The sequence below is a fragment of the Anomalospiza imberbis genome, chromosome 8 (genome assembly GCF_031753505.1).
Source record: "Anomalospiza imberbis isolate Cuckoo-Finch-1a 21T00152 chromosome 8, ASM3175350v1, whole genome shotgun sequence".
Lineage (NCBI taxonomy): Eukaryota > Metazoa > Chordata > Aves > Passeriformes > Viduidae > Anomalospiza > Anomalospiza imberbis.
In genome coordinates this window covers 13,002,114-13,027,991 of record NC_089688.1, presented here as the reverse complement: position 1 = coordinate 13,027,991, position 25,878 = coordinate 13,002,114, and the positions used below count along the sequence as shown (strand labels likewise).

The following is a 25,878-nucleotide window of genomic DNA, read 5'->3' as shown; positions in this document are numbered from 1 at the left end:
GCAACCAAACAAAGCTAATCCCAAAATAAGTGTGCCAAAGAGTGGTGTAAAAGATAATACTTAGATCAGAACAATGACTGTCTAATAATGATTTATTCATTAAATTTCTTCTCTTCTTGGGCAGCATCCCTAAAGACAAAGAAATTTTCTTCTCATTTGACCTTTCTTTTTCCAGATCAAAGCCCTATAGTATAAATGCTTATTGATGGTTAGTCAAATGCCATTCTTTGGCTGAAATAAATAAGAGAAATAAATAAGCCCTTAGAAAAATCTCAAAAAAAAATTGAAATTTTCTTTCTGTGATAGTTTGAACATTATAAACTAGATCACTTCAGTATTTAGCTATGTGTGCCAGGAAGTAAACATGCATAGAATTGGTTTTTTCGTAATATCTTTGCAGCACTGATTGCAAAAAAGGGCAAGTCTTTGCGCTTTTCAGAACACTCTCTTCAAATTATTTTCTTGAAAATGGCCTAGTCTTGCTTTAAACTTCTCAGCCAAAAAGTTATTTGCATGCTATTCCACACAAACAATAGCTTTCAAGATAGGCACTGTGCTCTCTTGTTCTTTATTGGATACAAATATTCAGTTCCACCACTTAAAAACGAACAAGAAACATGCAAAATGTTCCCTCCAGAAAACAAAAAATTATCTATTTTGCTCTCTTGGCAGTAAAAATTCTAAATTTCAATGAAATTAATCTGTTACCATGGGGTTACAGAATGTTTGTCCAGAGATGCAGTATGGCACCACAAGTGTGTTGTTATACAATTTTAGCAGTTCAAGGAAGATACACAGCCATCGGGACCATAGGCAAAAATCTTACAGTAGCACAAGTCAACTGTGGATAATACTATAACCAGAATTTTTTCTCTGAACAAGAGAAAACAACATTAAAAAACAATATTTTCCAAGTTTTCAGCTGGCTAATAAGACTCCTGTCTCATCCTTTCAAATTCTGAAAGTCAACACAATAAGGATGTTTTTATACTATATGGTCCAACATTTGTGTTCTCCAGTGCTGCCAGGTGATGCTAACCTGCCACCTAATTAAAATCAAAGTCTTACTAGTAATCATCCAAAAGAACAACTTCTAGAAGTACATTTCTAGAAGTCTGTACTTGTTATTGGAACTGCATCTGCAATAAATAAGCTTCCTTTTTGGGTATGTGCTTGTGATATTCAAATTATGTTACTGTCACCAGTTGCCTGGCAAGTCCAAGGCTGGCATGGCTCACTAGTTAATACCTCTTAGGAAAGCCTTCTGAGGGATCTCAGTTTGTTGCTTAACCAAGAAAGATATTTATTCTCATTGTAGCAATGGAGGTAGATCTATATTAATCATATGACAGAAAATCAAGTTTTATTTTTCATTGAAATCTCTGCACAGAGTTTACAGGGCATCTGCATTTTAGCAACACAACTCCATAGGAATGGGGGAAGGGAATACATGAAGTTGAAATGTGTGAATAGTATCTAATGGACACTATTACCTATGGCTTGGTTCCCAAAAATGTCGCCGTGATAACTCACAAGTGGTTTCTTAGTAGTAAGTAGGATCTAAAACATATTTAATTATTATCCTTCAGATACTCCTATCAATTTCCTGCCCATTTAAAGAAGTGGATCTAGCAAAAATTTTAGTATGGTTATTAAATATTTTAGTTTCATGGTTTCTGTGTCTGCATTAATTTAAAAGGGAGTATTAAACTCGCTCGTTCTTATGAGAGACAAATATATTTGAATAATGGGGCTGTGATATATGACAACTCAATTCTGATATTGTACGTTTGCTTTTGTTAATGAGTCCCCATTTTTGTCTTTATACTACAGGATTTGTATTAACTACAGCCACATTATGTTACACAGACTTTTTTACCTCTTTCATGAAAACTGGAAATAAGTTCAAGAATTGGACACAGAGTTTTATTGATTTGGAACTCAATTCATCCTCTGAGTTCTAATAATATTCAAGAACTTGTTTGCACATCCCTAAGTATAACACTTATTGTTCTGCTGCAACAGCCCAGAGCTCACTGGTCTAGTAATAGTTTTACAGTTCAGGAAGACTCAATGCTAAAAAAATGTCAGGCGAGTCTAATGAGGCTTCAGACACTCAGTTTTAGGCTGGAGTTTAATTTAAAGTTACACTGATGTTTTAACATGTTTGCTTATTCTTGAGTAAAGAGTGTTCATTATTTCAATGACATAACCTCCAGACAATGTTCCATGAATTGGTTTAAGATGTGCTGGTAATTTAAACAGCCTTAATGTGGAGTTGAACATCTGTAACAACCTATTACTTGACTTTTATCCTCATTTAATTTTTAAAGAAAAACAAAAGGAAAAGTCTTCCAAAACAGTGGACAAGTTCATAACTTTTTTCTTTATTATTTTCTAACTATTTTTAAACAACACTGTCTCCTTGACTGCCTCTCCAAGGTCACTAGCTGAACTAGTTTACAGATGCTTTTTTAGACACCAAAAAGAGCTGAAATTTGAAATAACATCGATGTTACTGAACATCATATGAACTGGGATACCTGGTAAGTTCATTCTGCCTAGCATGTAAATGCTTGAAAGCAATTAAATCCTTTGAAAGGTAAAGCACAAAACACCCAGAAACATTAGTTGACTAGCTATCTTGATTAACTTATTAATCACCACATCTGGAGAAACCCACATCTGTAAGCACTTAACAGAGCATTAGTAATGTCATAGTCACATTGAAAACAGACTGCAAAACCATGCACAAACCATTCTGTATTGCCTTATGCATCCAACTACTGGGCTACCTACGGAGATCTTGGTTCAACCCAGGCTTTTGGGAATGGTAGCGGTATTTTACAGGCAAGCTGAGTGCCCTTTGCAATCTACAGTAGGTAGATTTTCCTTGTTCAACAGAACTCAGTAAGTTAAGGTGCAGCAGCGAGGGGTTGTTGGGTAGAAAGAGGCTCCCTTTACGGTTATTAACAAGTGGAACAGGTTCCAGGATTCCTTCAGTGGACTTGGCATCAATCAATGCATTAGTAGTTGCATTCTTGAACTGATATGAACATTTTGGGTAACTTGATCTAGCTGCATTCTTTACTTCTAAATAATAAGAAAAAATTTAAATTAATTTATTTGTATTAAAAACTATTTAAAACCACAGGCATGAATCAATTTTGATATTATGTGGAAATACAGACATTAAAGCTTAAGGTATCAGTTCCAACAGCAGAAATAAAGGTTTATACCTGCAGCTTTTTTGTGTTATTTTTTTCCCTCTAAAAATGACTCTTTATAAAAGAATACTTATAGAAGGATTATTCAACAATATTATCACCTTTAAGCAATAATCCCATCCTAGGGTAGTATGCCTGAGGTAATACTTATTTCCCTGTGTTGATAAGGGCTTTGAGATTTACTATCTGTGGAAGATGTTTATTTCTTTGAAACTGCTGAAAATGACAGGGGAGGTAAGGCACTCTGCTGCTATTAAAATAAATAAGGAATCATAGAAAACATAAGGTCACCACTTCAAAATTGTGCAAGCATACTTATGGAATTAAACTGATTTTAAAGAACCTGCATAAAAATTGTTGAGTATTCAACAGTACCGCATACTGTAAATTTCAGGAGGTCATAAACAGTACCTCTGAAAAGAAAGTTAAAAAATTCAATTTCTTAAATATGAATTTAGCTTAAAATGGTGATTCTTCATCTTCTGCTGATAATATATCAAGGCTATTTAAACACTACCCCATCTACTAGTACCTCTAACAAACGGCACCCTCAGTAAAAACCAACAACAAAATGTTTTTCTGATAAAAATACACAATAAAGATCTTCTCCTAATGCTTGTTTCATTCTGAATGAGTATAGAGAAGAAGGTATATAACTGAGCTGCTAAGGCCTTATATTTGGTTATGTATAATGAAGTAGGAAGTTTAGGTAGAGAGTAGTTGGTGGACTGATAAACTTGCAGCATCATTTCCACATGTTTCAATTGCCTTAAAGATTCTATGGAGAACACTGAGCAGAGAGTAGAGGCAAAGTATTTGAGGAGGTCAGCATGTTTTTTGGGATCTTTGTTTAGTTTACCACCAGCTAGAAACACCATCTGGTAACAGGAAAGAAGAAAATAGCATTCCCATGCTTGCCATTTGTCTTCATGCACAAAATCTGTCTCTCTCACGGAAAAGGTGAGTGTATAGGAATTACAAGAGTCATTTGAAGGTACCTTTTAACAAGGTTGAACTGGTTGGTGACATAGCACCCATTCCAATTCAGTGACCTTTTGATGGCTTGCTACTATTCTGAGGTAGATTGAAAAAATAGTGAGAAAAGAACTAAAGTCTAATTTATGGTATTATTCTGATTTTTACTAATAGAAGTAACATAATAATAATAATAATGCATACTAACCAGAGTTCACATATATTTTAAGTCATCAGAGGACAGCATATATCTTTGATTAGCAATACTGCCACAAAAAATAAAATATACTGTATAAAATATTGAATACATTACTTGAAAATTATCAAATTTACTTTAGAGTTACTGGGTTTTTTATCAAATTTTGTACTTCTACTTTTGATATTCCTCCAAGTGAAATAATTTTCAGATGATAAAATATATCTGCAGAGATCTATCTCCCTACACATGTCACTGGTCAAGCATTGAAGGCCTTGATATGCATTAACTCAGTTCTATTTTTAAAGTGTAGATAATAATACTGGAAATAATCTTTAAAAATCCACATCCTGTATCACAGTATCTTCACATGCAATGAAAGAAGACCAGAATCCATTAAGCTTATCGACCCTCCAATCAAGTTGTAAGAAACACCATAATCTTTTTACAGACTCTTCTGGAGTTCAATAAGTGATGGTTTCAGATACCAGACCTGACCATTAAGCAATAACCTTGCATTGCAGTGTATATCTTATGGCACATTCCATGCAGACAAATTAAAGCTTTCCCAAGATTTTGTGCTTGCAGTGGCACAGCATGTGTCAGAACAAAAATACTTCTCTTTTGGTATGGCTTTTTATCTGGAGCTTGACATCATATTTAATAGCACCACATGATCTTGTTCAGCAGGAAGGCAGACTGAGCTGCTTAAAACCTAAGTTACTTCCCCTTACTTCCAACAGTGTGGACAGGTACTATCACTGAGCATGGGCATAACAACTTGCCAATTTTTTTGGTCAAAATACTCCAGATTTAAAAGTTCTAACTACTGGTTTAATCCCATGACTTCTAGCCTCCTGCCTCTGACATGTGCTTAGATCAAAGTGGAAGAAGGCACACAGTGGACAAGTAATGAAATTCTTTATACATAGGACTATTTTCTTTCTTCATCCAATAGTTTATGGCCCAAGTCTTTTTATCTTCAAAAGCAAGGATTACAGAATAATATATCTGAATGATCTGTCTGGTAGAGATAATAATTTCTTTCTCCATTCCTCCTAAAATTACATGTATTTTTTACCACAGAAGAGTAAAACTGGTTACTCTCAGTGTAAATATACTGTCAAGCTGTAGGTGCACGTCGTGCCACACACATGGGGCTGTCAGGATACACCCTGAACTACATGAGCAAGCATGGAGCCTTTGGATGAAGCAGTTCTGCACAACCAGGTGAGAAACACAGGTCAACTTCAGCAGATACAGACTATAGTGTGCAGAACCTAAACCATTTATGGAGCATTCCCCTGTTCAGCAAAGACAGAAAGACAGTTGATTTTTATTAATAATTTCTTTTAAATCCGATTGGGTTCTTGCATTATTATGTGGGCTGATTTCCATAGAAAACATATTTGGGAAACAAAGATTGCTGTTAATTATATGGAACTAAATACATCCTTACATATTGTCACTGCCTCACTAGGTTTGGCAATCAAACTGTCTGGATTGGGGTAATTTGTTGTACCACTGTGTAACATCAAATCATAACCTCCAAATCCACCAGGGTTCTTTTCCATGTATGGGATCGGATTAGCCCCACCAAGTCTACTAAAACAGAACTATTTTTCTAGTCATAGTTCGATTAAATTATTTTTATGTGGCATGACATCTGACTTTATTTCCAATGTAAACCATCACAGGCCTGCATTTTTAATGCTGCCTAAGTTCCTTAGAACTGTTCAGTACATCGTCATGTATCCATAAGGCATTATTATTACCTAAGAATATTTTGAGAGCCATTTTGAGACCAAATTTTAAACTACTTTTTGAGAATGGCAAACTGTAAGGAACAGGATAAAAGTAAAGTAGGGGTAAGAAATTATATTTTCTGTAGTATTTTCTAATTGCACCCTGGGTACACTATCTACTTTTAATAAATACTGTACAGAATTTGCCCAAGAAGCATGTCACTATTAGATAGATTTAAAAAATTATGTATAAAATGTGATATATTAATACAATTGTAAAGGTATTTTGAAGTTGCATATATTCCTATTCCTTACCCCCACCCTCAGGAACTCCCTTTCAAGCTCAATGAATATACACTTGCCTACAGACTGCGTTAGGGAATCATGCCCATTTCTATTTCTATACATTTTATTTATTATAATGAAGATAATTTGAATTGCAATCTGCAACTCCCTGAACATTTTTAAAACAACAAATGTAGTTAAACTAATGCCTGTGGCAATCTCTATTTATTCTTTGTGAGCATACACTTGCCATAACTTAAAACAGGGCTGAGCTTTAATTTAAATGTAACAAGGCAGAATACCAGTACAGTGCTTTCAACAAAATGGCTGAAACTGGCTTCAGCATGATTTGCCTGGAAGGGAAGATGAAAATGTGTTTTAAAGAAGAAAAAATATCCTGACCAAAACCAGACATTCTAAACAACCACCACCGATACCCAGTGCTCCTTTCCTCCCCCATCCCTATCAGCTGCTAGGCTTTCAGCACTGTTTTTCGCCAGACACTAGCACAGTGCTTTCCTTCATAGGCAGCCATCAGCCAGAGCTGTCACTTGCAGATACTTCATTTTTGTTTCAGTCTAATTCATACTGCACCCCCTTAATCTCTGTAGTGAGTAATGCCATGTCACTGTGAAGATATGTCAGATCCAGCATTAGAAATAAAGAGAGTGTTTCTAACAGTTAAACTATCTTGGTTTGAAGAAATATTTTATTTCGTCCCCCAACTTAACTGATGTCTTTCTCCTGAACATCTTCCAAGCTGACCTCCAAAGGAGCAGTCACCATTCTACAATCTGGCTCAGCTTTCATGGGGGTGGAGGGGGTGAAGACAAGCTGCAGCCTTGTATTACTAAATGCAAATAATCAATATGCTGATTGAGCTTTTGGCTACCAGAGTTCTTTTGATGGGAGTGACAGTGAGCATGACTTGCCTCATTCAATGACAAGCCTGTTTAGACTTTTTTCTACCTACCACTTTGTGAATCAGGCAACTGAAAATACCCACAGCAATTCCTCCAAACTGTCAGCTATTGCTGTGATTCCACCCAGCACCCCCTGTACAAGACAACAGATTAACCATTAGGCTAGATATGTTGAAAATATACAGCTTCAACCTTTCCTCAGCTAGCTCAGAGCGATGTATAGATGATTATTTCAACCGTCAGCTGCCGCATAGACTTAAACCCCTGCACAATAACTCCTGGATTCATCTGCCCCTTGTCAAACTTGCACAGCTTTACTTTGAGCATACATAGTGTGGCAGTTTCACTGCGGATCTAGAATAATCCAGACGGCTGCTGTCTCTTTGTTAACAGGAAGCTAAACTGATGAGTTTGTAATGCATTTCTTATCAAAGGTAGTTTCAAAAACGAAAATGTGCCAAATTAGTTGGGGTTGGAATTTAGCATAGTATTGAAATATGATTTAATCAAAACATTTGTTATTTGTTGGGAAAAAAAAACCACCCCACATTATTCATCCTCTAAAAATCATTTATTGCCAATGAACTATTTATTTTACAAATTTACTTGATTTTTTTGGTGGTAACAGATGTAATGAAATCATTCACTAGAAACAACAATGTAATGGTGCTTGATGAGCTACAAGAACGTTAATTTTAGAAACTGCGGAGCAGCATTTGCTTGGTGTCTGAAATGGTAATTCAAATGAAACAGGATTGCTGCTTTTGTTTCTATGTGCATTACAAACTCAGGGAAATGGATTTCATTCTGTTTTTTTACTACAAAATGATACGCTGCATATCTACACACTAACACCATTAGAAAAGCAGGTAAGGCTGGCTTTTAGTTGCAGTGTGTGCCACTTGAAGCAGATAAAACATCAAAATCCAAGAATGTCAGGAATGCATCATCAGAACATTTTGCAAATACTGAATGGTGCTAACATGAGACATTCTTTTTGAAACTGCAGATCAAGAAATACTTCATTTCTGTTTTGCCCTCTTTTTGTCCCAGGCTTGTACCTTTTGGCTAAAGGCACATAAAATTTCAAAACAAATGTATTGTGTCTACTACTTTTTCTTTTTTTCCCCTTCTCTTTTCTATTAGTATCTAGTACTTAAATTTTGTATTAATAATACAAGGTCTTTCAGTCTTAATTATACTCCCACATTAAGAACTGAAACTCAGCTACAGATATATTTCTCATCTTTGCTTTTCCTTGAATGCTGAAAAAAAGACAGTTAACAGCAAATGTGGAATCTTGCCATGATGGATCCTATTATTAATTTAAGATGGCTGCTCTGATATTCAGTGAAATCAATACAGACTTAAAGTTCCTGATCTTTTAGAGTAATTTGTATATAGAATGAAAAATAGACTACAAAGGACTTTGGAAACCCAGAAAATATATAACTTGAATATTTTGGTGAAAATGTCTGGCATTTGGATTTATACCGTTTGTACTTGTTTTTAAAGGTAGAGAAATTCCCTAAGGTTACCACAGAAATATGGTATTTTTTCTTTGCTCCTCCAGTTTAATTCAATAAAATAATTAATATGAATGCTGTATCAATTATTATCACTTCTCTTTCACTATGACTTCAGCAAGCAAAGTGGTTTAAGGCTTTCCAAACTGTGGTTGATCCAAAGTCCACTAAAGTCAGAAAAAACATTTACACAGACTTCAGCGGACTTCAGATCAGGAGCTGTTCATAACTCATGTATATGCTGTCATAAAAGACAAGCAAGCCTTTCCCATATATACAGGATTTTACAGACATTGGCATGTGCAATTTTGAGAAGAAAGGCTTCTGATTTCATGGATCTGGTTTCTCGTTCCAATACAGAGGTATATAGACAATAGTACACTATTTGTACATAACAAACATCTTCTCTTTTCCCTGCCAAGTTTCCACAGTAGAAAAAAGCTACTTGAATTCCTAATCAAATGCTAATTTATATTTAGACTAAGTCATAGGTCCATTGAACCTTGAACATATTTTATAAATCATATTTTAGTATTCTCTCATACATTTTTCTCGATTTTTAGTCTTCATTCTCCACTGCCTTTTCAAATTATGATTCACTCCCTAATTGTTTATTCAAGTCATTATACTGTTATAGGAAAACTGTCAAATTAAAAGTTAAAAAAAAAAAGCAAAGCATCAGTGGACTTGTTTTTTCCCCCTGTCCATTTAATTGTCCAATTGACTTCTCCACATGTCATATCCATATAGAATACTATTTGGATAAAGTAAAGTTTGTTTTGGGAAAGGGTGAAGAAATGGAGATGTGCCTAAACCATAGAACTTAAAACAGAACATGGTCTGTTTTCAGGGGGGTCTGTTCTCCAGACAAGCATCAAAGTGAAGGGAATTAACTTTGTCTTTTGAGAGTGCACTTTGGAGAATAAGGAAAGTCAACATGTCTCATCGGTATGGCAAGTGCAAATATGCTGAGTTAAATTTTAAATTATGTTACTTCATTATAACAAGCTGTTCTGGTCTGAACGTGGAGGAGGAGCTATAGAAAATGTTACCCCATGTGTCGGAAAAGAGCTTTTCAAACCCTGTGGTTCCTACTAAGTCACAAGCAGCTATAGCACTATGATTTTGGAGCCCCAGCTGCTGTTTCCAGCACAGTGAAGTACAAAAGGATTGCTCAAAGCCACATGTTAACATTTTAACAGACTACCTGATGATCCCATGGCTACAAGCAAAGGGTTGGGAATCTCCTGACTGGGATTTAGTTTTACCACTGATCTTGGGTTACATAGCCTTGGGTGGCTTGCTTGTAGTCAATTCTGTTTTAAAGGATTTTACTACTCACAGATCTTGCTAGAATTCAAGTGACCAAATGATGTGAAATTGTGGCTGTTAATCTCTAATTTTCTCAGATTTAGCAGGTCTAAGACTGCGATATTGCTACTGCTGTTTGAAAAGCGCATTTGGAATACATTCCATAAAAATATACTATATTCATATGTGATATTGTTATTACAGCATTTGGTGGTTTGGTTTTTTTATTAGACACAAAAGTGTACCTCTAACATTGAATAACTCTAACATCCTTTTTATTTCTGTGCTTCTATTTCCCTTCCTTAAAAAAAATAGTGTCAATAAAAGAGCAGCTGATTTCCTTATGAGCAGCCCTTTGGCAGTTCCCCAAGGTGTGACATGTAAAGCCAAAAGACACATCTTTGGAAGATTCTTTAAGAGTAGCAACAGAGAGAAAATTATAATATTCTGTGCATTGTCACAGACTCTCCTTGTTTCAATGCATTGCAACCCGAAGTGTATTGTCCTATTGCCTCAAAGAAGATTTTGACACCACTATAAGGGACACAGAGGAAGAAGTTGCAACACTAGCAAGGGCACACTGTAGTCATTCAGTTCTGCTATACTGTAGGAGGAATCTACCTTTTTTTACAAAGTTAAGGAAGTTTCCCCTTAGTGACTAAACACACTCACAATCTGATCAGTCACTGCAGAAAACAGTGAAGTTCTACTTGTGGACAAAAAATAAGCTATTATTAAAAAAAAAATCTAAATTTAAAAGGCCACTCATCATTGTGCCTATGATCACTTTACTGTATACACTCACCCAGCTCCATTAAATTCAGAGAAAAATATACAATTCCTTGAAGTAAATAAGAGTAAAAGTAAGCACAGGAGTCCTTGGTGATTGCTCTGTTCCTTGGGATTAGAAATCTTGTATTTACAGCATAGATTGTGTTTGTCAGGCAGAGTATTTCAGTGCACAGGAAAGCAGTATTTCCATGCCTTTGGAGCAGGACTCCACAAATTTCAGCTCAGTCTTGTTGCAACTGTTTCCTTCCTGCAAACATTGGGAAGTGTAGATTTCATCCAGCAGAAATCTGATTAGAATTATTACTACGGTTTTCCATTTAGAAATGACAATTTATCTTGGCATCTTAAAAATACATATTTCCAGTGTAATTCCAACCTGCATATCCTAAAGTTTTAAATTGAAATAAAATTTCATCTACATTGCTCATTACAAGAAGCCAGACTAGGTCCCTGCCAATACCACAAAGTAAAGATTTTTCTACACTTCTTATAAATCCAGGGGATTGTATTCTTAAATTCTAAGATTTTATGTATTTTTTTTTTTCAATTCTTCCTCTGCTTCCCCATGAGTTTGCCTTACTTTTGAAAACACTCTTGATAGGATTTGGCTGAGGCTGTTTCTGTTTTGTAACTAGGTGGTTAACATGTGACTGATAAATTCGGGTTTTCTTCATATTTTTTACTTTGTAAAATTTGATACCATTAAATTTCTTTTGGCTTGTGTTTATTTTTGAAGAAAAGGGTGTAGAAATGTCTGTGTCTCTGAACAACAAGAGCTGAAATATTAGCATTTAACTCTGGCTTTCTTATCATCAATCTTATTCAGTTTTCACCCACATCAGTGGAAGAACTTCCATTTACTAAAATTTCATAGGATCAGGCTCAGTGATCCCCAGCACCCTTTCAGACTTAGCTGTAATATTCCTCTGGGATGGAGGTCTTCACACTCCTGTTACTTGTGTGGCCATCATATAAGTTCATATGTAAAGTATAAATGCTGTGCCTATTTATTTAGACACTGGCTCTAGAAACAAGTGCTTACACTGCACACACCTCTGTGGGAAAAACTGTATACAATTTAAAAGAGCCATGTGAAATATATTTTTTTTATAAAATTGTTTCCTTAGCAAAGCAATACGTAATGAAGTTCTTGCAGACTCCTCAACCACTACTGATTTCTAAGCCAGCACCACCACCTGCTGGTTACAGGGAGTTTCAAGACCCAGTGATGTTTTCCTGTCTTCCAACCCATGCATAAATATAGTGCAGTATTTCTCAGTTGTTCTTATACATAGAAATGTTGTTACCAGAAGAGATTTTTAGCAGATTGGTTGCAGTTTAACAATACTCTATTAGCTGAATTATGGCTTTCATAAAAGCAGGCAATGTTAACAAAAAAATTGTTTTATGCAAAGTACTGTAAGTCACATGGTAAACATTAATCAAATAGATTGAACCGGTTGTATTAAAAGGCTGTTGTCATATATGCAGGTTTTATTACTCAAAGATACACATTTAAATACTCTAAAAAATTAGTATTTTTTTCTAAGTGATCCCCACTTTAGTTTATTCCACAATATACTCCATTCTTGAGAAGATTTTTTCTTGCTCTGAACAAATGCATCTAAAAACCAATACTAAACTGTTAAATCTAGGAATATGAAAACAACCAAGATATAAATGACTAAGATTAAATCTACAAAACAATAGCAAAAATAGTGATAGCAAAAATGGAGACAAAATACAATCAATTGCTATGGAAATTTAGGGAAGTATAGCACATAATTTTTAGGTAAATAATGGCAAAAAAAAGGAGGAAGCAAAACACCACAACAATAACAAAAAAACCCAAAACTCATATCTCTGGAAAAAGCTCACAGCAGACTGGCCGAAACTGCTTGCTATTGGAAGCAAGGGCTTCCCATAAGGGTGGAAAATAAAGCATAAGCTAAGAAATCCAGCAGTTACAACGAATAACAATGTTACTTACATCATAATTTTGATTTCTCATAGAAGGAATACTAAAAAGGATGGATGTTACAAGGATCATATTTTTCAAACACAACTTGAATAGGATCAAAATACCTCCACATAAAATAAAAAATTATTGTAATGAATTCTCTCAAATAATTTCCCTATTACTAAAAAAACTACTGATAAGATTGCAATTTCTGCAGCAACTAGGGTTCAACTCTTTTGAAATATTGTGAAAGGGGAAAGCATGCCACCTCACATTCCCTTCATGTAAGACCAACCACAATAGCATAAAATTACATAGGCTAGCAACAGAGAAAGAAAGCAAGTAATACTGAATCTACCCAACTAATCTGATATCCATGTTAAAAAAAAAGATCTACATATGTTTTGTCCTTTTACTTTTTACTTTGATACTAAAGCTACAGGGAGATGCCAGCCTTGCTTAGTTCATGACAAGGATCTTACAGATCACAACCCATGATGAGGAACAGCTTTAGAAAGAAAATTTCATCAAACCCAACTGCATTGTGCTTGGTACTTCTGGATTCATTAAACAAACCTTGATGAGAATATGGGCATTACCAAAGAAAGAAAGGGAGGTCAACAGAGCATCCTCACTGTTCTCACACAGTGCAATGAATCAAGAGGAGAGGAAAAAAGGCAATGGAGAATTTTGGAGAGGATTGTCAAGGTGTTGAATTAGCAGGTTACTTGGTGTGCTCAGCCCAAAAATCACTTAAACACTGAGAGTATAAAATTAAATACAGGTGACGTCCCTTTTCAAAGCAGGTAGCATGATAAGGAAGAGAGAAGACTGATAAAATTTTAAAAAGGGAAAGCAGATTCTGCAGGAAACCACAGAACTGCCCAGATTTCTGTTGTCTTATCACAGCAAGTTCACTATAAACTCTAGAATTACCTGGAGCTGAGGACCTCTCTCCAACAAAGAAAAAACTGATGTTTGAAATTTCATAAGATTTACAAGTCAGTTACTACCCTAAAAGAAACTATATCAAACACAAATGCCATAGGATGCCAATGTATTTGGAAATACTCTTCCTGCCAGATGTTTTGAGAGTCAGATACTGAAAGCATCCAGAAATCCTATGCTCAGGGGACACTGACAGCTGTCAAGGAAGTCATCTTCCAAAATCAAATTGCTTGGAGCTCTACCTCTGAGGGTTTTATTTTGTCCTGTTTGAAGAGAAAGAAGAGGGCACACAAAAGACTCTTATGCTAAGGGCAGATTAAAACCAAACACATATTTTGACATATTTTATATTCCTCATGGGCAGAACTGAAGGATACTGCTGGGGAAATCTGTGAGACCCAAGGGACAATTTCAGGATGTTTCCTGAGGAGTATGTGGGGCTTGAGTATTGAGGCAGAATATACAAAACTAAAGATATGATTGTGGCCTGCCCTGAAGCTACAATTTTAAATGCAAAACAAGAATTTTATTATTTGGCCACAGAAATACCAGTAAAGTTGATGAATGAGCTGCAGCATTCAAAGACTCAATCAGCCAATCAAAAAGACCTTTTACATTTGATCAGCCAACAGACTTGCTAACACTAGAAATCCTGAATCCAAAAACAGAGTAGGTACTTTCATTGAAGTAGGAGATAGTATTTCCAGGGATTATTCAGAAAAAAACTGAAAGTCAGAAAGTTCTGCACAGATCACGCTCTAATAAAAAACTACATGTGATAGTGGTAACAGGGGAGAACTGAAGCAAAAAATTTAAATAATCCTATACTTGAAAGAGGCAAATTCAGGTGTAGGGAGTTCTAAGAACACCAAAACTATATGATAATGGCATACTGAAGTGCAGATAGGGCACAGAATTCATTCTTCATAGATTAACATGCAGGAGGATCTGGTGTCAGCGAGTTAAAACGTCAATCCCTGCTCTTACAGAATTTCACTCATGTAAGATGAGTCAAGTCCAGACTATGGGATTGGATTCTTGGCTTGTCTTCCCTGGCACTGCAAATTGTTTCTTCATCTCCAAACATAACCAAGGGCTTCTGCTGAGTCATGTAACTCTCTGAAGTGTAAGATGCCTGCACGTTGGACTCCTTGTATGGAAGGATCCTGTTAAATAGTGAGGATCACATTACTGACTCCAGGCCCTGCAATCTTTGCACCATGATTATCATTACAGAATCTCTGCTGAGACTGACATCTGTCCCAGCCCTAGTGTCTTCTCATCTTTTCTCCTATGTCTGAATGAAAAAATCAGTAAGGTATACCTTGTTACTCAGGGCAGGGAGACTCTTGAATACAAATAATCAAAATATATTTAATTAAATTCTTCATATATGTATTTATCTATTTACTTATTTATTTTTCCTTAAATAACTTTCCTATGGAACACAAATTTTGGTGGAAAAAAAATCCATCTTTTAAGAACTATTGAAAAACTTAGATATTTCTAAAAATTGAAAACTTATTGAAAACTGCTTTCATTCTCTGCAGAATTTTGTTCAAAAAATGAAACAGAAATTACATTTTCATGTCTCAATTTACACAAAATATTACTTGTCAAAAATTAAAATTTTACATCAGTAGAACTCAAAATGTGCAACCTCACACAATAGGGTAAATACTTTTTTCTGTGGAACACCAAAAGCAGTTATTAGCATCCAAGAGTTTGCAAACTATGTTTTACTCATTGGAAAGCTTATTGGCTTTGTTCAGAACAAAGTAAAAAACAGTGTTTCTTGTCATAAACAAGACAAGATAGAAGAATTGTTAGGAGTCCATCACTGATGAGAAATATTAGCATGTCATCTGAATATTTGGGAAACATGTCCCATATGTTGGAAAGGACAGTATGTAGCAGAAGCCAGAAAAGTACACACTGTTCTATTCAGCAGTGCATCTCACTTTTTCTCATCCTTCTGCTGTCTCAACGTGTGAATTATAGTCATTTTCATACCTTGCAATTCTAAATAAACACTGTATCACTTCCTTGCTGACGCCCATCTTGTGATTAACTGATCACAGAGAACTTGGCAGTCCTTGCATGTTCTGGTAGATCAGGAATAATTCTAATAGAGCTAAAGCATGAATAAAAGAAAAAAAAAATCTTTGGACAAATGCTTGTTAATGAAATATAGTACCAGTTTGCACCTATGGATTTACCACATTTTGCTCATGGAACAGGAATAAGCATCATCTCTACATTTGGCTCAAAACTTGGAATTGTTTTTATTCTCTTCAAGAAGAATCTTTGTCCTATCAGCCAATAAAACTTTACCAGCTAGGCAAATATTCATCTTGCCTTATAAATTACTTTCCATGTGTCAAGCTGCTATTTTTACTTAATGACCAATTCCATAAGGGATCATCTAAGTATGACAGAAGCAGGGCTAATCTTAGACCAAACTATGTCCATTGTTAGATGGCACACCTGACAGTTCCTTCTGGCAACAGTTTGCTCAAAAACACAGTCTCCATTTCCTGTTGCCAGTCTTCCTCCATAGCATAGGGTGATGTAAAATCTCTCTCCATATTGTCAGACATGCTGTGTCAGGGAACACATAGCATTATGGAGTGAGAGAGTGAAAATAATGTCAGGAACATGGGACTAGGAGAAAGGAACATGCGTAGTGCAAGCAAAATCTTTTATGCAAGAACGAACAAAGGAAATTGCATGACAAAGATCAAAGATGCTATAATGAATTTTTGGTTTTCCTTCAGCAGTTCCTCATAGTAAACAAGGTCTGCATTCCAATTAAAGTTCAGAAGCAGCTGAAAACTTCAGATTATTTTAAAAATATGGCAGTAGAGATACTTCTCTGCTGATGCAGATAAACTCAAGTTATTCCTGCCCTATCATACAGTATACCCTTTCTAAACCTCTCTAAATTAGACAGCAGCAAGGCAGTTATGGCAATTTCCCCACACCTTTTTGTCTTGTACCCATTTCACTCTCCTCTCGTTCTTGCTGTGCATCTACATTCTTAAGCAATGATCAGAAAATCTGAAAATTGGCCTCTGAAGGGGAATAACTATGTCAAAACAACATTCAGGCTTATATTTAGGACTTCAAAATGTAAAGATCTCAAAGCACTTCTCAGCACAAAATGTAATATAGTATAATAGATTGGGAATAGAGTATTTTCATTTTCTGAGGGGAAGAAGAACTATAGTCACGTAGTAAGTCAGTGGCACAGTCAAGATTGGGATCTTTGCCTTCTGGCACTTTTGTTTCCCATTTGCCAAGGTAAAATTTCCAGTCAAACTAAAAAGCACACAGGAGTGTTTGACCAGATAACACCAGACAAATCTTACACAGTAATAATGCTTTCTCCACCCTTCCTTTTGAGAATAATTGTACTGTGCTAACAAGATCTGATCAGTATCAGTGAAGCATGTCTGTGTGAGACAATATACATTATGCTTCACAAAATCTTTGATAATAAGTGAATCACAGAATTACAGCATTCACTATTAAGTAAAGTATCGTAAGGAAAGATATATCATAGTATAAAAAAATGCTAAAATAAGTTGTTGAATAGTCTCAAACAGTGAAAGGATGATGGAACTTTAATCTATGTTAAAGTATATTATCAACATAGTTAAGAATTTACATACTGAAATAAATGTATTTATGATTTTTTAAAAATAAATTAAAACTTTTCCTCATGTGTTCTGTCCAACCCCCTCCTGTCTACTATAACTCTAATCAAAGCAACAGTACAGCATGAGCGCTTGTCTTGTGGCACTTCAAGAACCACATATGGAGTTATATGACAACAATCTCCTCTTTTCATGCAGAACATAAATAGTTCATGAGGTTCTGTTTCCTGAAATACACAAATACCTCAGAAGGTCCTAGGTACTCAGTAGAAGATACAAAGACCCAGAAAAATTGTCTTATAAGTTGCTTCTGACTTTCAGACTGGGGGCTGATCCACTCTGCTGGACCCACACTGACCTTGATAAAATCTGAAGATCTCTTGTTGTAATTCAATATATTTCCCTAGCCTGGGTAAGAAATAGGTTGGCTGCCCCTGCTTCCAGTTCTAGAAGTATGAGCCACATAGTATTTATATTAGTGACTACTAATGTCACTGCAAACCTGATTAAAGGTATGCACATATTAAATATGCTAGAGGTCTCCTGGAATAATCAGGTGATGGATCCACTGTGTTTGATTTTTTACATATTTCTCCTGGTTTTATATCACAACGCATCAAAAGCAAAACCACTGCCATACATAAAGCAAGGACTTTCATTCTAGGGTGTTTTATACTAAACTGCATTCCACTTTATATGTTGAAACAATATTGTGGTCTGCTGTATCCTTCAATGAGCACCTCCTTCTATATTCTACAATACCTTCAGATTACATAAAATGTGTAAAATATAAGCCAGAAGATTTCTTTTCCTCTCAATCTGAGGGGAAATATTCCAAATCAGTGAATATGTTTTTTCCTCGAATTATAAAAGGAGTCAAAGAATAAGGATAGGAAAGAAAAAAAAATTATAACAAGTATGCTATGTACAGGATTTACATAACAAATTTTTTAGTTTTAAAGTAATTGGAAAAGAACATGAATTACGTATCAAAGTGCCTCTGTGATTAGCATGAGCTGATAGTTTTCTGCTGTTGTTGTTTCAATATTAATTAGAGACCTTACCCAATAACAACCACACAAACTAGCTAAGAGTCAAAATGGCACTCAATTTGGGGGACCTATCCTGAAAAATGGTACTAACAACTTCCCAGCATCAATGAGCTTCTCAATCCTACAGCTGTTTTAAAAAGCTTCCTCCCAAAGGCACATTTAGAAGTAAATTAAATGCAACTTTGACTTAATTAACGTTTTAAATGATAATGAATACAATGTAGATTCATAGAAGGCATTTACATTGCGTTATAAAACTGATAAAAATTTAATAACTCTTTGTTAATAAGTTATGTCTCTCCAGACCCATAAAGCCTAAGGCAGTCAATGCTGTAGTCTAGAGTCTAATCCAGGTTCCTAATGCAGGTGGTATAAGGAGCCAGGAGACTGACTTGACACTTGACATTTGCTCTAAGCCTGCTCTGGATCAAGCCACTGCTTGTTCATAAATACTTTACTTCATATAGTAAAGGTCAGAATTTGGGCTCAAGGCAGGGCTATGACAGAAATGCTCAAGCTGAAACCGAGCCAGCTCTGGCATCTGTCGCTTGAAATAGCTCGAAAGCAGTAGAGAAGGAGACCTAACTGGCCAGCATCTGTCCCACACCAAGGAGGTAACAGGAAGAATCTGCTGCCTGGTGGTAAAAAACTGTCATGGTGAGTTTCGTGACAACCAGCCACACTCAGGAACTAAAAATGCAAACATAATTTCCATGTCACCTTGCATAAGACCCTCTGCTAAATTCACTCCACAGGATGCAGACAGCATCTTTCCTAGCTTGTACCCATAAAAGCAAGCCACTCACTAGTCCCTTCCTGTGACCCTGGCAAGAATCACTACTCAACATAAAGGCCTAAAGAAATTAAAAGCAGACTTTTTGATCTTTCCTTCCTCCACTATCCCAATTTTTCAAAGGTTTCACTGCTAAACTTAGCAGTGCCTCCAACCCATGATGATGTGGGAGTTCATCTCCTTGTTACAGATATCACAAATTGGGCAGAGCTTACTCTCATCATCAAAGGGATATATGCTGCATCACAAAACTCACCTGAAAAACTACATGCCGCATTATTTATATTACCTAACAATGAGCCAGGTTGTCTCATTTTTACCATTCTACCTTCTGAAAACAGCTTAGTTTGGAGGGATTGTTCCAGGGACTTAACAATTGTCAACTCATTTGGAAAAGCCCAAGTGTATTTACACAACTGATGAGTTTTAGATACACTGACCAATGTCTGCATCTGTTATGCATCCATCTCCTTGGATAAATCAGTAAGCTATACATCATTTCAACTCTCAGTACAGAATTTGGCTTTTCCAGCTGTAAAGACACACAGGCAGAGTCTAAAGTCAATGCAGAAGCTGGAGTTTTTCTTGGCCTGCTACAGTCCCATTACCAGTTAGAGTTTCAGCACAGTTTACTAACCTTGGTATCCAAAATGTTCACCTAACCTTGCAGAATGTGATTTTAGGTCCTTTGAGAAAGATTCAGCAGCTAACTTGCCGGTACAGAATAAAACCTGCTGATAGTAGATATATGGATATATGGATATATGGAATATATGACTGTAAACTGGGTCTGGCACACAGGTAGATACATGCTTTGCTTCTTTCAAAAGTTAAGCTTTTTCCAACTTTTCTTAGTATGGTCGTTCCATGGAAGATATATGAGTCTGGGCTGAGGCCTGAATTCATAATATAGCAATAACTATTTTTTTACTTTGTCTCCAGAGATCCCTGATATTCACCAAAGCAAAAGTCTTCCCATAAAGCTTCTCAGAACTACCAGAGAACGCAAAAGCATGTTTTCTTACAAGCTGAATTAGATATGTCTGGGCCTAATATCAAGAATATCACTGAAAAATTTAAATTCCCACGGCAGTGAGTGCAACAACTTAAGGAAAGGTTACCTTTAGGAACATGAACTTTTCATGTTCCTGAGAAGTACAGCCATATGGTGATGGAGAAACACAGAAATTTAATGGTTCAGGTTAAGATTCTGTCTGTATCAATTAATCATTTGAATGGCACCCCCCAAGACTTGGCACAGACCTAAGCAGAAACATCACACTTGCTAATAACATAATTTCATTGCATAAACCACCCCAGGTTTTTCAGTGGCTAAGTGCCTCTCTTCACTCTAACTGACTTGAGTCTCCAATGCAAAAATACTTGGACCATTTGCTATTCATGTAGCAATCTACCAAATATAGCTAAACCTGAAAAAAATGTAGATACAAAAAAAGACTTAAAATTCTCTTCCCTTACATTTAGAAAAACTGTAAGTATATTTTTTCAGAAAATAGCCTATAAACTCAAAAGCTCTTTTAATGTAATTATATCTAATGAAAATACCATTTTCATTTGCTGAAAGTAGAAACAATATAATAACAGAGAGACTCATTCACAGTGGAAAATACACCGCAAGTGTTACTTTCTCTGCAGATTATACAATTAAAAGATTAAATCCTGTGTACACTACTGAATATGTAAATTGATATCTTCTACTGAACATCCGATTTTTAGAAACAGCACTAATTCTTACAAAAACTACTCATTGTTTCAAGAAGCTGCCCACAATGGTCTGTGATTTTATTTACCTTGGAAAAAAAGCCTGCTTTTATAAGCAAAAGTTTAAAAAAAAAGAAAGAAAGAAGTACATTAAGCAATTGTAGAAGCAGACCAACACAACTGGGGCACCACGACCAAAGCAAGCCCTGTAATAGTATAATGACCTTTAATGAGTGTCTGGGGAAACAATACAGTCGTAGCATAAAAGACAAAGGGCAAAACCCATCATGGCTCCACAGACACTAATTTAAAATGATTTTCAGAACAACTAAAGAATGTAAGAGAGGTAATCTGATCCACCAATCTGACCTCACTTTGATTCTGGGGCCCTGCTGCTGCCATTTCTAATTGTCAAACACTCTACATTTCACATCTGCTCATATTTAATGAAAAGCTGACTCTCCCCACCATTCTTTGAGCTAACTAGCTCTGTCAAGATGGGCATCGTCCGACCCCTGTGCACTGCAAAGAAAACACACTGATTTCTATTGAAGCCCTGCCAGTGCAACGTTGCGTGCATATATATATTTTAATTGGAAAAGAAAGGCTTATGCTGCTTGCAAGGAGTGTGAATTGGTATTGATTTTTGTACTTATTATTAACAGCCAAAGGTGACTAGTCTCACAAGGGGAAGACTGAGATCTCTTTTGATTTGATGGAGTGATGAAGGGGGGAAAAGGCCCATGAAGGATAGGATGTTAAAAATCCACAAAGCTGTCAATATCACTTATCCTTCAAAATATAACATAGCTCTAACATGTTTCCCAAAAAGCTCTGGCTTTTGTTGGAAATAATACCATTATTGTGGAGGGTTTTGGCTCAGCAGGCAACACAATCAAAAATGTTTACTTTATCTGCCTCTGTAGAGTCTTAAGTGGACTTGAAAGCTATGGTAAACCTACAAATTAGTTTTTCTTTCCTTGCCAAACAGTGCTAATGGCAGAAATTTTACCTACTTGCAGGGTACATATTAATTTATACTACTCTGGTTGCTGTTAACACCAGTACCAGGACCCAGCCACAAACTCTCGGCACCAGTCTGTACTCTACAAACTCTACCAGGCATGGTGTTACTGAGGCTGTTACACTGTACAAAAAACTGCCTGCAGTAATTCTCAATACAGGAAGGTTTCTTGTTCACTTTTCTTAACAAAGTATGCTTTACTACATTTTACTCAATTCTCATTAAAGGATAAATCCTCCTATTATTTAGAACTGCATTTAAAACTGGAACCATCCATCTTATGGTGATACATGAGTTGCAAGCAAGTAGACAGCTAGGATGTTTGGAGTGCTTATACACAGAGAGAGATGACTTTTGGTAAAATCTCCAAGAAATCCTACTGGAATGCTTTTAATTAATATGGTCTTCAGACAAAAGAAATGTAACAATTATGGAATTTTTATATCTGTGACTGGAAAAATAGTTCATAAGTCAAAGTAGTTAAAGCAAAATCATTTGCCACTTGGGCTACATACTGCAATACATATGGTACCAAAAGACAACCAGATGCATAATCTAAAAACTACATTATAGTTTTCATAGCAGAAGGCACTTTCCTCCATAAGGACTTGCCTTGGACCAAAACTCCAGTCTATTCTCATAGCTGTATCTGAATAATTTTATAGCTTTTCTGTGCCATTTGGGTAGGGAAAGGAAAACAGCTCCTGTCCCAAGACATAGTTTTGCCTATTAAGAATAACTAAAGAGGACAAGAAAATGAAATGAACGAACAAAAAGCCATTTAACAATCTTCCTCAGCTGATGACATCACACTGATAATCCAAGCTTTGGAATCCCTACAGCTTGTCCGAAGAATTAATGGCCATGCAGAATTGTTCTAGGTTCTCTGTCTTCTCCCTCTTGACTCTGATTTTTCAACAGAGCTTTCAGGGCATGTTCCAGAATGTTACTGTCCCATGGAACAGATTCTACATTTAATTTCAAAACATTTGTACCAGGGATTTGCATCAACCTAGTTTTTCTAAAAAGGTTCTACAAAAAATACAACTGTTTTTACAAAAGTACAAATGTTTCTGTGGCTTCAGTATTAGATGGAAGATCCTGCTTCGCTGAGAATAAAGAGTTACAATCAAAACTAAAGTTAAAAGTAGCAGCACAGAATAGAATTCCAGCTTCTACAGTTCAGCTACTACGTTGTGTCTTGTATATTTATTCACTGCCCATTGTATGGTGCTCTAGTGCCAGCATTATTAAAGATACCCGCTTGGCACCAGTCACAGATTTAGACACAGGTCTGGTCCTCCACCAAAGAACTTATTGCTTAATTAATGACATTTTGTATTGTATTAATTAAATAGAAAAGATGTCACAAACACTGTACTACTAAGGTCCTGCAGGCTATTGCAAGAGGATGCTTCATAAAGAGCACATAAAGCAAAATAATGATTTACATTTTTGCATTAAAAATAAAAACATAAATATAAATACAGAGCTGTGATCAAATTTGGGGTTGATTTTTTGAAAAAGCATCAGCCCAGTAAAACTCACAGAACTACAATGCACGACACAAGACAGGGATGATACCACAGACACCACAAACATGGAACAGCATGTGTTGGTGTTAAAACTTACAGGCACGTAAACTGGTGGAGCAATCATTAACAGAGACAGAAGAAAGTGGGAAGGCTCTCTCAAGGGTGTCCATGTTACTATGTACACTGCCTGACATGCAAGAGCAGTCACGCTCAGAGCGTCCGCAATCAAAACAACATGCCAGTCTCATTCTCTTGTAGATGGACATCTTGGCTATAACCATGTGTTGGATGGGAGGAGAGGAAGAGCAGCAGGTTAATGGCAAGGTTATATATATAACAAGGCAGCTGGAAGGTAATTTAAGGGATTTAATACAGGCCTTAGTTAATGTTAACAGTCTTGACCCAGGGAAAAAAAAATGCAATGAGATTATTGATAACACTTTGGCTGTACATTAAAAGTAGGGCAAAAGATTAATTGCTCTTTATTTCTGTTCAGTCTTAGAGGGTGACCGCAGTCATGGGGAAAAATTACTGTTTACAGTCAAGTGTTTGGATCAGAATAGAACACAGTAAAAGCACAGAATACTAAGAATATGCTTTTCCCTTGGCACAATTAATACCATTGGGTTAAAATGAAAACAAAAGTTGCTAGTCCATTAGATATTTTGGCCTATCCTGTTTTCTGTAAAAATCAGAGATTTCTTCATATATAAATATATATATGTATGTATACACACACAGAAACACACATACACATATATTCTTACATACACACACTCATACACACATATGCATTATATATACACACATATATATACATATATTTATTCTTAAATGTATTATAATAATTTTTCTGTATTAAATTGTGCCAAGGAACACCTTTACTGCAATTAAGTATACATTATTAAAGAGTTACAATATATTAATAAAATTTTCAAAAAAATTAATTTTGCTTACATTTTATCTTCAGGAATTCAAATTAACTCTTGACAGAATACCAAAATTTGCCCATATAAGAGACAAAAATAAAAATAGTAAATATGCTCAACATTAAGTTCAGTTCACAAATAAGGCATCACCAAAAGCACACAGAGCATTGGTCCACTGAAACATGCTGAACCAATCATTGGCATGGTTTCTGCTCTGGATTAAAAAGTCAATCAAGAAAAAAATAACTGAACATAGAATTAGGTGTTAGTTCCAAAATAAGTGCCAGGTTAGACAGAACATCTTTATCTTTCAGTCATCTGAATGTCCTTGTTATGTATTTCCATATTTATAGAGCATCCTATTTTATAAATGCATGTATAATTACCATCCTGGAATTTTGTATGTCATCCGAATCAGGTATGCTTAGGTCTCAAGGAATCCAAAGGCCACTTAGATTGTTTCACATGCTGCACTGAACCAACTTTTGGTAATGGTTTAGATTGAACTGACTCAATTATACTAAAAACAAAACAACACTGACCGGCAAAAACAAAACCTTAAAAGCAAATGCAGAAAAAAGGTAATGTTTCTCTGGCCTGTACCTTCAGTTTAGGATGTTTTTTTGCATTATGGTAATGACATTAAATTTAAGAGAATTTTTTTTTCCAGTTTCTTAATCCCACAGTCACCGGGAAAGAGGGATTGAAATCACTCAGATGGGTCAAGTCCTGTTCTAAGGCCTTGATGGCTTGCCATACAGTATACTTGTCAAGCAAGGGTAACATTATGATTGTGGAAAACAGGCATTGAGGGAGATGAATGAGTGATCTCTTCAGCAGCGACCCCATTCCTCTAAAACTTTGCTCACATGACTAATGCCATGTTCCTTTAGCATCCTAGTAGAGTTATCTTACAGCTGTTCAGAAATTCATCATGCAGCATCAGGCTTGTTCATTGCATAGTATACCATTCCTCAGAGCTTGGCTTTTAGTAAGAAGGTTTCCACTGCAGCTTTTGATGCATACACATTCAAACTACATAGAAAATTCAAAACAGCATTTTCCCATGTTTTCCCTCTAACTCTTCCCAACACATTCTTTAAAGTTGAAAAGTTGGACAGCAAAAGAAAAGTGAAATAAGTTACCAAAAGTGTGACAGTCTTTCCAGTATGCCTACTTTCTTATTTTTTAAGGAAATTAAAGAAAAATAACGGGCATTTGTGAGATACACTGACAGTAGGTGAGGTTAAAAAAGCAGGCCCATTTTGCTGTAATT

The 25,878-nt window shown here is 35.8% G+C and overlaps 1 protein-coding gene across 30 annotated transcripts in view; it reads right to left on the bottom strand.

The window, feature by feature from the left end:
* Positions 1–25,878, bottom strand: part of KCNMA1 (potassium calcium-activated channel subfamily M alpha 1) — a 420,412-nt gene that overhangs the window by 64,598 nt on the left and 329,936 nt on the right. For 14 of the 30 annotated variants that reach the window (XM_068197370.1, XM_068197376.1, XM_068197371.1 and 11 more), the window contains one exon: positions 23,771–23,944. The exons of the other annotated variants lie outside the window; for them this stretch is intronic. In XM_068197370.1, coding sequence (XP_068053471.1) covers positions 23,771–23,944 — 174 coding nt within the window. The remainder of the gene's footprint in view (positions 1–23,770; positions 23,945–25,878) is intronic. 30 annotated transcript variants of the gene reach the window in all.